The sequence below is a fragment of the Gopherus evgoodei genome, chromosome 6 (genome assembly GCF_007399415.2).
Source record: "Gopherus evgoodei ecotype Sinaloan lineage chromosome 6, rGopEvg1_v1.p, whole genome shotgun sequence".
Taxonomy (NCBI): Eukaryota; Metazoa; Chordata; order Testudines; family Testudinidae; genus Gopherus; species Gopherus evgoodei.
The window spans coordinates 136310598-136322748 of record NC_044327.1 but is presented as its reverse complement, the minus strand read 5'-3'; the positions used below and the strand labels follow the sequence as shown (position 1 = coordinate 136322748).

Below are 12151 nucleotides of genomic sequence, written 5' to 3'. Positions count from 1 at the left end.
TGGATAAGATTCTAAATCACCTTGTCATATGCCAGAGAGAACCAGAGGGGCCGGGTACCAAAGGAAGCAGGGAGGCAGCAGCCTGTTACATAAGAAATTATAAGCAGAGCCGTATTGCTATCAGGGGAGTGCTTTGGGGACCCACACGCCTGCCTATAGACCCCAACGGCTGCTGCTGGCTTCCATACACATCCCAAACAAGTGTGCAAGTATTTCTCCTCACTAACGAATGAAAGTCTCTCTTCTACTGAAGGCAAACAGCATTCCCTGGGCTGGGATTTCCTCTTCAGCCAGAGGCCCCTCCAGGCAGACCCCCCCGCTCCTCCCAAGGTGATTCCCATGAGCTGGAACAAAGGCAGTGCCAGCATTTCCCAGCCTGTAGGTTGCAATCCCTGAGGGGGAAGCAGCAGAGGCCATGGGAGGGAGGCGCAGAGGCCATGGAAGCGAGGGGGGTGCAGAGGCCATGGGAGGGGGGCGCAGAGGCCATGGAAGCGAGGGGGGTGCAGAGGCCATGGGAGGGGGGCGCAGAGGCCATGGAAGCGAGGGGGCACAGAGGCCATGAGGCAGGGCCACACAGAGACAGGCAGGAAAGCTTCAAAGGGCTGTTATTTTATCACAGCAAACCTGCAAACACACTGACGGACCTTGCCTCGTGCAGCCTTAATGTTCTGACCTGGCCTCACCTTCTAGTGCCATAGCAACCTGCCCTTTGCAGCAAAGCACGGGCATGTGGCACAGGTACGTGTTTGTGCAATGTCACTCAGCTTCGTGTCCTCGCGAAGACGCTGTGCTTTTCTTCAGCTTTATTCAGTAACTCTGAAGCTGCAGAAGGGATTTCATCACTGGAAACTGGTAACGTCTCCGCATGGTGCACACTTGCCAAATGCGCTTTGCAGGCTAATTAAAAAGGAAGTAGGAGAAACACTGAACATGCTTTTTGCCAGTGAAAGGACAGTGAAAACCAGTGCAGCCTGCGGACACAGAAAAACCCTGTCTGTCAAAACACTTGGAGACTCAGGGCCTGCCAAAGGAAAAGCCAGCTGAGTCAAAACCAGATGCTGTCCCACACCAGTGATGTGACAAAACGTGCCCTTACTGCAAGGTACCACTTTCACAGGGTGTCAGTGAGAACACACAGTTGCTGGGAGTCTGATCACACCTTGCACTTTAGCTGTGGTTACAGTCGCGCTGAGACCGGGGTCACGGAGGCCCATTGATGCCAGCTAGCGGAGGGTTCACTACTCTGGGTCACATTAACACCACCCTATATCGAAAACCCACCGACCGCTATGCCTACCTTCATGCCTCCAGCTTCCATCTCGGGCACATCACACGATCCATTGTCTACAGCCAAGCACTGAGGTACAACCGCATCTGCTCTAACCCCTCAGACAGAGACCAACACCTACAAAATCTCCACCAAGCATTCTCAAAACTACAATACCCGCATGAGGAAATAAGGAAACAGATAAACAGAGCCAGACGTGTACCCAGAAGCCTCCTACTGCAAGACAAACCCAAGAGAGAAACCAACAGGACTCCACTGGCCATCACATACAGCCCCCAGCTAAAACCCCTCCAACGCATCATCAAGGATCTACAACCCATCCTGGACAATGATCCCTCACTTTCACAGGCCTTGGGTGGCAGGCCAATCCTTGCCCACAGACAACCTGCCAACCTGAAACATATTCTCACCAGTAACTGCACACTGCACCATAATAACTCTAGCTCAGGAACCAATCCATGCAACAAACCTCGATGCCAACTCTGCCCACATATCTACACCAGCGACACCATCACAGGACCTAACCAGATCAGCCACACCATCACTGGTTCATTCACCTGCACATCCACCAATGTAATATACGCCATCATATGCCAGCAATGCCCCTCTGCTATGTACATCGGCCAAACTGGACAGTCTCTACGGAAAAGGATAAATGGACACAAATCAGACGTTAGGAATGGCAATATACAAAAACCTGTAGGAGAGCACTTCAACCTCCCTGGCCACACTATAGCAGACCTTAAGGTGGCCATCCTGCAGCAAAAAAACTTCAGGACCAGACTTCAAAGAGAAACTGCTGAGCTTCAGTTCATCTGCAAATTTGACACGATCAGCTCAGGATTGAACAAAGACTGTGAATGGCTTGCCAATTACAGAACCAGTTTCTCCTCTCTTGGTTTTCACACCTCAACTGCTAGAACAGGGCCTCATCCTCCCTGATTGAACTGACCTCATTATCTCTAGCTTGCTTGCTAGCACACATATATATATCTGCCCCTGGATTTTTCCATTACATGCATCTGAGGAAGTGGGTATTCACCCACGAAAGCTCATGCTCCAAAACGTCTGTTAGTCTATAAGGTGCCACAGGATTCTTTGCTGCTTTTACAGATCCAGACTAACACGGCTACCCTCTGATACTCTGGGTCAGCAACTCCTGGCAGGCCTGAGAAACTCACCACCCCTAACATGCTGCTTTCATGGTATTTGTCCATAAGTAGTGTCCTGTAAGGTAACACCTGCAAGCCGCTGACACACTGGTCACCATTGGCACTGTGAGAAGTATGAATGGATGGTGGGTACGGAGTTATATGCACCTGCAAAAATGCTTTAAACTACATAACCAGGCAGACAAAGCATGTTTATTCCCAGTCCATGATGTTAATTGTAAGCCAGACACAATGGGAGTGTGATGGGGTGGAGAGACCCCATCCAGGTTCAACCCCTCCTTCAAGCTCCCTCTATCTTTAGGCCGTGAGACCTAAGGGCAGGAGCCCACAGAGGTGCCCTGATCGGCAGGGCTTTAAGGCCCAATGGCCAGAGCCTATGGAATTGCTTTGCTCCACAAGGCAATAGGGTCACGTGACCCACATCTGGGGGGTGCCCCTGTCTGCTGGGCAGTAGGGCCTAGCTGCCGGAGTCACTAGAGTTGCCCTCCGAGCGGAGCTGTATAGTTAAGTGGTTTCTTGGGGAGCAGTACCACTCGAGGCAGGGGAGCAGCGAGGTTGGGGGACCTAGGCCCTCCCTGCTCCACTGGGTCCCATCCCAGAGCCCTTGCAGTGGCAAGTCTGTCTGACACTGGGTCAGTGGGGATCTGTCCACATCAGGCTGACCAGCCTCAGGACAATGGCTTGTGTCCCCCATGAGCTACTTCCTACCTTGTCACTCCAGTCTGTGATCGGTGCGTCTTTGGGGTCTCTTGGTTTTTGGCCAGTGCCACCCCCTGTAGCTCAGACCTTCCTGGGGTGTCCACAGGTACCTGGGTTTCCGTGTGGGTCTCGGCGCCTCTGGCTTCTGCACTCCGGGGCTCCAATGGTTCCTGGGCAGGAACCCAGCCTGAGACAGGCTGCTCTCTCTTATACCGCTGCTGCACTTGGAGCATGACCAGTAGGGATGTGGGACATGGCTTCCTCTGCCTACGGTGAAGAGTTAACCAGTAGGCAGAGGAACTGTCCAGTGCGGGGTGTGTTCACCCCCGTCACAGGGAGCTGCATTTGTATTCCAAGTCAACATGAGGATGAGAAGTCAACCCGGGAAGGCACTGGAGACTAAAACCACAGGGGTGTGATGCAGTAGGGGCTGTCTGTGTGGGGAGTGGGAGAGCAGGGGAGGACTTTAGAGGATGGACGATGCCAGGGCCTGTAACCTGAGCTAGGTAAGGGAGGGGAAAGGTCAACACCTTTGCCCGGGAAGGGGACAAAGGAAGGGAGTGGCAGGAGGGAAGCAGTTTGAGTTTGGGCTTGGGGCTGTGTGGGCGGAATTCAGGGTATCCTAGCTAGGATCCAAGCACCCTGAAAGCCCAGAAGGACTCGATGGAGGGGTCCTGACTGTGCCTGCAAGCTCTGCTGTAACCTGTGTTCCTGTTGTCCAATAAACCTTCTGTTTTACTGGCTGGCTGAGAGTCACTGTGGGTCCCAGGAAGAGGGGTGCAGGGCCGGACTCCCCCACACTCCATGACAACTGGTGGCAGCGGCGGGAGATACTGCAGGAAGCACCGTCCACGGGCTGCAGTAAGTGACTGGGGAGCAGTAAAACGAAGGGGTGATTAACCCCTGGGAGTGTGTGCCCAGTGAGAAGGACTTTGCAGTAACAGGGTCCCCCGGGGGATTGCAGCGAGCGGTCCCAGGGGCGAAGGAGTCTGCAGCTCGACCCTGGCAGAGAGGTGGTGACCTCAAGAACGGTGCACTAGGGGACCCCCTGAAAACCGTGGGGAGCGGCGAGCACCCCGGCCTGTGAGTGGCCAGCAGGAAGATGTATGCCAAGCGGCGGAAGTGTGACCTGCTGGAGCTGTGCAAGCAGAGGGGGCTGCGCCCGGGGAGTAGCACCAAGGACCAGCTGATTGCCCAGCTGGAGCAGGGAGACCGCATGAATGAACGGAGCCCTGTCTCTGAGGGAAGCAGCCGAGCAGATGCAGCGCAGGCACCAGTGTCTGTCCCCGCTGGGAGTGGTCAGCCGGCGGACGAGGGCTTCCCGAGATCCCCCCTTCCTAGGCCTTGGGGAAGGGCAGGGAGGAGCCCAGTGTATACCGAGGGCACCTTGACACCCCCGGCCAGCAGGGGATCCGCCCGGCGAAGCCCACCCCCCAGCAGGGGATCCTCCCGGCAACGCTCGGCATCCGTGGAGCGGACGAGGCTGGAATATGAAAGGGAGAAGCTCGAGTTAAAGAGGCAAAAGCTGGAGGAGAAGGCGAAACAGCGTGAACATGAGCGGGAGGAGAAGGAGAAACAGCGTAAACATGAGCTGGACCTGGCCCAGCTGAGGAGAAGTGAGGCCCCGGCTGCGGTGAGTGAGGGGGGACCCAAGCCTACAAAGAGCTTTGATAAGCACTTGCTGCCCCGGCGTAAGGAGGGGGAGGACATAGATACCTTCCCGACGGCCTTTGAGAATGCCTGCGAGCTGCACAGGGTTGACCCTGCAGACAGGATCGCAGTTCTCACTCCCTTACTGGACTCCACAGCCGTGGAGGTGTACAGCCGACTGAAAGGGGCGGAGGCAGGGGACTACGAACTGTTCAAACAGGCCCTGCTCCGCGAGTTTGGGCTGACTCCTGAGATGTACCGGAAAAAGTTCCGGAGCCAGCGTAAAACCCGTGAGGTCACATACCTACAACTGGTCAACCGGGCGCAGGGGTATGCCCGCAAGTGGACAGCTGGGGCCCAAACTAAAGAGGACCTGCTTGACCTATTCATACTGGAGCACCTGTACGAGCAGTGCCCTTCCGACTTGAGGCTGTGGTTGATGGACCAGAAGCAGGAGAACCCACAGCATGCAGGCCAGCTGGCCGACCAATTTGTGGACAGTCGGGCAGGGGATGGCAGGGAGGAGTCTCGAAGGAGCAGGCCTGCCTCAACGCAGAGAAAGAGTCATCATGGGACCTCCCAAAGGAGGCCTATGGAGAACCCCCCAAAAGGGGAACATCCAGCGGCAGGTCCCTCCGACCCACTCAAGGGGACCCACGAGATATGGGCTGCTATCGCTGTGGCCAATGAGGTCACATACGGGCCCAGTGCCCCAAGCTCAGGGACAGACCAAGCAGACCCAACCCGCAGAGGGTGGACTGGGTAAAAACCCAATCGGAGGAGGGGCTACATTCCCAGGAAAGGGGGGCTGGCAACATACCACCTGTGGATGCTCCAGGTTCCGGGTTTTTGGTTTACCAGGTGGGCGCGGGGCTGCCCCTCCGGAAAGAGTGCATTGTTTCCCTGGAAGTGGAAGGGAGGAAGGTCACTGGGTACTGGGACACGGGCGCAGAGGTGACGCTGGCCCGGCCCGAGGTGGTGGCCTCAGATCGGATGGTGCCCGACACCTACCTGACCCTGATGGGTGTGGGCAGGACCCCATTCAAGGTACCCGTGGCAAGGGTACACTTGAAATGGGGGGCCAAGGAGGGCCCCAAGGATGTGGGGGTACACCAATATTTGCCCACTGACGTGTTAATGGGAGGGGACCTCGAGGACTGGCCTAGTAACACCCAGAGTGCCCTGGTCGTGACTCGTAGTCAGAGTCGGCAAAGGGCACTGCTCCCCGACAACGGGGAAGGTACTCGACCCGAGATGCAGGACCCTAACCCAGGGAGCGGGGAACGCCCAGGGGCACGGTTCAGAGAGGCTGCGGCCTCAGACCCAGCCAGCAAGAGAGAGCCGGTCCCCATCCCTGTCCCAGCTGCTGAGTTCCAGGCCGAGTTGCAGAAAGATCCCTCCTTGCGGAAGCCCAGGGACCGGGCTGACCTTAGTGCGGTACAGACCATGAGGAGAGGTTACAAGGAGAGGTTCCTGTGGGAGAAGGGGTTCCTGTACCGAGAATGGGCTCCCCCCAGGGAAGTAAAGTCATGGGGGATCAGGAGGCAGCTGATGGTTCCCCAGAAGTTTCGCCACAAGCTGCTGTACCTGGCCCATGACATCCCTCTCGCAGGGCACCAGGGAATCCGGCGCACCAGGCAGAGGCTGCTACAGAACTTTTACTGGCCTGGGGTCTTTACCCATGTCCGACAGTACTGCCAATCCTGTGACCCCTGCCAGAGGGTGGGGAAGGCCCGGGACAAGGGGAAAGCGGCTTTGAGGCCTTTACCCATCATAGAAGAACCTTTCCAGAAGGTGGCCATGGACATAGTGGGACCCCTCAGCAAGACGACCCAGTCGGGGAAGAAATACATCCTGGTGGTGGTAGATTTCACCACTTGCTACCCCGAGGCGGTGGCCTTGTCCTCTATCGAAGCAGACACCATGACAGATGTGCTGCTGACAATTTTCAGCCGGGTGGGGTTCCCCAAGGAGGTCTTAACGGACCAGGGGTCCAACTTCATGTCGGCCCTGCTCCGGTCCTTATGGCAGAAATGTGGGGTCCAGCACAACTGGGCCTCAGCGTATCACCCCCAGTCCAACGGGCTGGTGGAAAGGTTCAACGGGATGCTGAAGATGATGCTAAAAACATTTATGAACCAGCACCCGCAAGATTGGGACAAGTACTTACCTCACCTGCTGTTTGCGTACAGGGAGGTACCCCAGGAATCTACCGGGTTTTCACCTTTCGAACTGTTGTATGGAAGGCGGGTAAGGGGGCCCCTAGACCTGATGAGGGACGAATGGGAGGGGAAGGCCGCTCCCGAGGGAGAGTCAGTGGTGGAGTATGTCCTGACCTTCCGGGAAAGACTGGCCGAGCTCATGGGCCTGGCCAGGGAGAATCTGGCCCGAGCCCAGAGGAGGCAGAAGGTCTGGTATGACCGCACAGCACGAGCCCGTGCCTTCGCCACCGGGAATCAGGTGATGGTTCTCATCCCCGTGAGGAGAAACAAACTCCAGGCCACCTGGGAAGGGCCCTTCAAGGTTATCAAGCAACTGAATGAGTTAAACTATGTGGTGGAGCTGTCGAATTGGGCACATCGCTGCCGGGTGTACCATGTGAATATGATGAAACCATACTATGACGGGGAATGTGGTGTTGGCCGTGTGTGGACATTGGGAGGGGCAGGGAGATGACCCCTTAGTAGATCTATTCCCTGGGACAAAGGCTGGTTCCCCCCTGGAGGCAATTCCCCTCTCTGATCAACTGACCCCGGGCCAGCATGCTGAGATCAGCGGGGTGCTGCATCTATATCGACAGCTGTTTTCCAACCAGCCTGGACGCACTAATTTGACTGTCCACCGGGTGGAGACCGGGTCACATCCCCCTATAAGATGCTCCCCTTTTCGGGTCACTGGTAAAACTGCCCAGGATCTTGAAAGAGACATCAGGGACATGCTGGCTTTGGGGGTGATCCAGCCGTCTTCCAGCCCTTGGGCCTCGCCAGTGGTGCTAGTCCCCAAGAAGGATGGGTCGATCCGGTTCTGTGTGGACTATCGAAAGCTCAATGCCATCACAGTATCTGATGCCTACCCTATGCCCAGGCCTGACGAGCTCCTGGACAAGCTGGGAGGTGCTCGGTACCTCACCACCATGGATCTTACCAAAGGCTACTGGCAAGTGCCGCTGGATGCAGATGCCAGGCTGAAATCGGCCTTTATCACCCCTCTGGGGCTCTACGAGTTTCTGACCCTGCCCTTCGGCCTCAAGGGAGCACCGGCCACCTTCCAGCGTCTGGTGGATCAGCTACTGCGGGGGATGGAGAGTTTTGCCGTGGCGTATATTGACGACATCTGTGTCTTCAGCCAGACCTGGGAGGACCACATGTCCCAGGTTAAACAAGTCCTGGACCGACTCCAAAAGGCTGGGTTATCAGTCAAGGCTGAGAAGTGCAAGGTGGGGATGGCTGAAGTATCTTACCTGGGCCATCGGGTGGGGAGCGGCTGCCTGAAGCCGGAACCAGCCAAGGTGGAGGTGATCAGAGACTGGCCTGCTCCCCAAACCAAAAAGCAGGTCCAGGCCTTTATTGGGATGGCGGGGTACTATCGAAGGTTCGTGCCCCACTTTAGTGCCATAGCCGGCCCCATCACTGAACTGTGCAAAAAGGGGAAGCCAGACAAGGTGATCTGGACTGAGCAGTGCCAGGAGGCTTTCCGGGCACTGAAGGAGGCTATGGTTAGTGGCCCGGTTCTGGCAAACCCAGATTTTGACAAACCCTTTATGGTGTTGACCGATGCCTCAGACACGGGACTGGGGGCGGTGTTAATGCAGGAGGATGAAAAGGGGGAGAGACACCCCATCGTGTACCTGAGTAAGAAGCTGCTACCCCGGGAACAAAGCTACGTGGCCATCGAGAAGGAATGCCTGGCCATGGTGTGGGCCCTTAAGAAGCTAGAGCCATATCTCTTTGGGCGACACTTCACCGTGTACACCGACCACTCTCCCCTGACCTGGCTGCACCAGATGAAAGGAGCCAACGCCAAGCTCCTGAGGTGGAGCCTGCTCCTGCAGGACTATGACATGGACGTGGTCCATGGGAAGGGAAGTGCCAACCTGACAGCGGATGCGTTGTCCCGGAGAGGGGGCCCTGAACTTCCCCAGGTCACTGGTCAGAGTGACCCCGCTCAGTTCAGTCTCGAAGGGGGGAGAGATGTGATGCAGTAGGGGCTGTCTGTGTGGGGAGTGGGAGAGCAGGGGAGGACTTTAGGGGATGGACGATGCCAGGGCCTGTAACCTGAGCTAGGTAAGGGAGGGGAAAGGTCAACACCTTTGCCCGGGAAGGGGACAAAGGAAGGGAGTGGCAGGAGGGAAGCAGTTTGAGTTTGGGCTTGGGGCTGGATGGGCGGAATTCAGGGTATCCTAGCTAGGATCCAACCACCCTGAAAGCCCAGAAGGACTCGGTGGAGGGGTCCTGACTGTGCCTGCAAGCTCTGCTGTAACCTGCGTTCCTGTTGTCCAATAAACCTTCTGTTTTACTGGCTGGCTAAGAGTCACTGTGGGTCCCAGGAAGAGGGGTGCAGGGCCGGACTCCCCCACACTCCGTGACAAAGGGGTTACTCTGTTTTTGGGATGTAAACACAATGAAGTGCAGGGTATAAGAATGTTAGTATCCAAGACACTGAGGCGGAAAGGTACGCAATGGGAGCAGACAAATGGTAAAAATCCAACTGATAAATGTTAGTCTTGGGTGACATGCAGAATGCTTTCAGCTCTGATATCAATAGAGGTAGTCTGGAGGTTGTATTTCAGAGTGCGTCTGGGTAAGGTGAACTGTGTGCTGTGAGAAACAGCTTCCCAAAGAGAGTGGTATGCACACCTTCTTTTCCTATTGTACTGTTTTGTCTTAAGACAATACGTTGGTTGCGTTTGGTTATTTGGTGTCCTGAACATTTTTTATATAGAATGCAGTGTAGTCAGAATCAATCGGCTGTACTTCTAGCAACAATTTCAACCTCCTGTTTCAAGAGTGCAACATCAATGTGAAAGACGTAAGTGGTAAATGAGAAAAGACAGTTACCTTTTCCGTAACTGGCGTTCTTCGAGATGTTGCTCACGTCCATTCCACAATGGGTGTGCGTGCTCTCCACGTGCACTAGTACTGGAAGTTTTTCTCCTAGCAGTACCCGCAGGAGGGGAGTGCCCCTAGCAACTCCTGGAATGGTGCCGGCCTGGGGTGGTATAAAGGGAGCTGCGCACTCCCCCCACCTTGCCAGACAACTCTGACAGAGTGGAAGGAGGGCGGGGTGTGGAATAGACAGGAGCAACACATCTTAAAGAACACCAGTTACAGAACAGGTGACTGTCCTTTCTTCTTCGAGTGATTGCTCATGTGCATCCCACAATAGGTGGTTCCAAGCTATACCTGTTGGAGGTGGGTAGGAGTTCACAGACACCCGGGGCAGAGCACAGCCCTACCAAACCCGGCGTCATACCTGGTCTGGGAGACAGTCGCATAGTGCGAGGTGAACGTGTGAACCGATGACCATGTGGCAGTCCTACAAATGTCCTGGATGGGGACATGGGCCAGAAAGGCAGCTGACGAGGCTTGTGCCCTAGTGAAGCGTGCCCTCCCATTGGCGGCGGGGGGACTCCCGTCAGGTCGTAGCAGGTATGGATACGAGGTGATCCAGCTGGAGACTGGCCGGCCTCTCATGCGTTCAGCTGAGGACTTCCTGAACAATTTTGTATGTTCCAGGTGAAAAGCCAGAGCTCGCCTCACATCCAGCATGTGGTGGTGGTGCTCCTCACTGGACATGTGGGGCTTGGGACAGAGCACTGGCAGGAAAATGTCCTGACCCATATGATAGGCACCGACCACCTTAGGGAGGAATGAAGGATGTGGTCAGTGTTGGACCTTATCCTTAAGGAACATCGTGTATGGGGTTTCAGAGGTCAGGGCCCGGAGTTCCGAGACCCGTCTAGCAGACATGATCACCACCAGGAAGGCCACCTTCCACAAGAGGTGCAACCAGGAGCATGTAGCTAGTGATTCAAATGGAGGACCAGTTAACCTTGCCAGCACCACGTTCAGGTCCCACTGCATTACTTGGGGGCCTAACATAGGGGAGGAGGCGATCCAACCCCTTAAGGAATTGGCTAGTCATAGCATGGGAGAACACCGTGCGGGTCCTGCACCGGTGGATGGAAGGCCAATATGGCCACCAAGTGCACCTTGACAGATGAAGGTGCTGGGCCCTGGGCTCTAAGGTGAAGGAGATTGTCTAATATAAGCCACAGGTGAAATGCCCCAATGAGCGGCCCACCGGGAAAACAGAGACCATTTTGCCAGGTAGGCCTGACAAAGCTGTGAAGGGTCGTCTGCTTTCCAGGGCGATGTGCTGAACCCCTTTCAAGCAAGTCCTGTCCTCCCGGCCTAACCATTAAGCAGCGATGCCATGAAGTCAAGTGCTGCTAGGTTGGGGTGGAGGAGGCGGCCCTGGTCCTGGGAGAGCAGGTTCGGGCAGGATGGCAATAGCCATGGTGGGGCGACTGCAAGGCTCATAAGAGTCCTGTACCAATGTTGTCTGGGCCGTGCCAGGGTGATCAGGAAGACCTGGGCCCTGTTTGTTTTTATCTTTTCCAAGACCTTGCCGATCAGTGGAATCGGGGGAAAGGCATAGAAAAGTTGGCCCGACCAGGACAGAAAGAAAGAGTTAGAGATGGTGCCGATGACCAACCTCCCCTGGAGCAGAAGTGGTGACACCGGTGGTTCGGCCGTGTTGCAAACAGGTCCACTTGGGGAGTGCCTCACATTTGGAAAATACTGTGCACCACCTCTGGGTGCAGTGACCACTCATGCTAAGAGAAGTCTTGGCTCAGGCGACCCGCCCGAGAATTCTGGGCACCCGGTAAGTGGTGGGCGTCTAGGTAAATATCGTGGGCTATGCAGAAGTCCCACAGCCTGAGGGCTTCCTGGCAGAGGGCTGAGGAACAGGCCCCATCTTGCCTGTTGATGTAGAACATCAAGGCCCTGTTGTCCATAAGAACCCTGACCACTCTGCCCTTCAGATGCGAGCGGAAGGCCACACATGCCAGACAGACTGCCCTGAGCTCCTTTACGTTTCTATGAAGGGCAAAGTCCTGTGTGTCTGGACATTTCCCACATGGGATCCCCATCCCAGGTCCGACGCTTCGGATACCAGCTCCACAGACAGGGGTCGGCCCCTGAACGGGACCCCTTGGAGCATGTTCCCCGGGGAGGACCACTATCACAGAGAAGTGATCACTGGTTTGGGCACAGTGAGGACTTTGTCCATCCTGTCTCTGGACTGGGAGAATACCAAGGCCAACCAGAGCTGGAAG

General features: G+C 55.8%; 1 protein-coding gene across 1 annotated transcript in view; it reads right to left on the bottom strand.

Annotated features, from left to right (window-relative positions):
* GGT6 (gamma-glutamyltransferase 6) overlaps positions 1–10604 on the bottom strand; it is a 50713-nt gene extending 40109 nt beyond the window's left edge. The window contains 1 exon segment of the mRNA XM_030567999.1: positions 10282–10604. Coding sequence (XP_030423859.1) covers positions 10282–10604 — 323 coding nt within the window.
* Positions 10605–12151: the final 1547 nt, after the last annotated feature.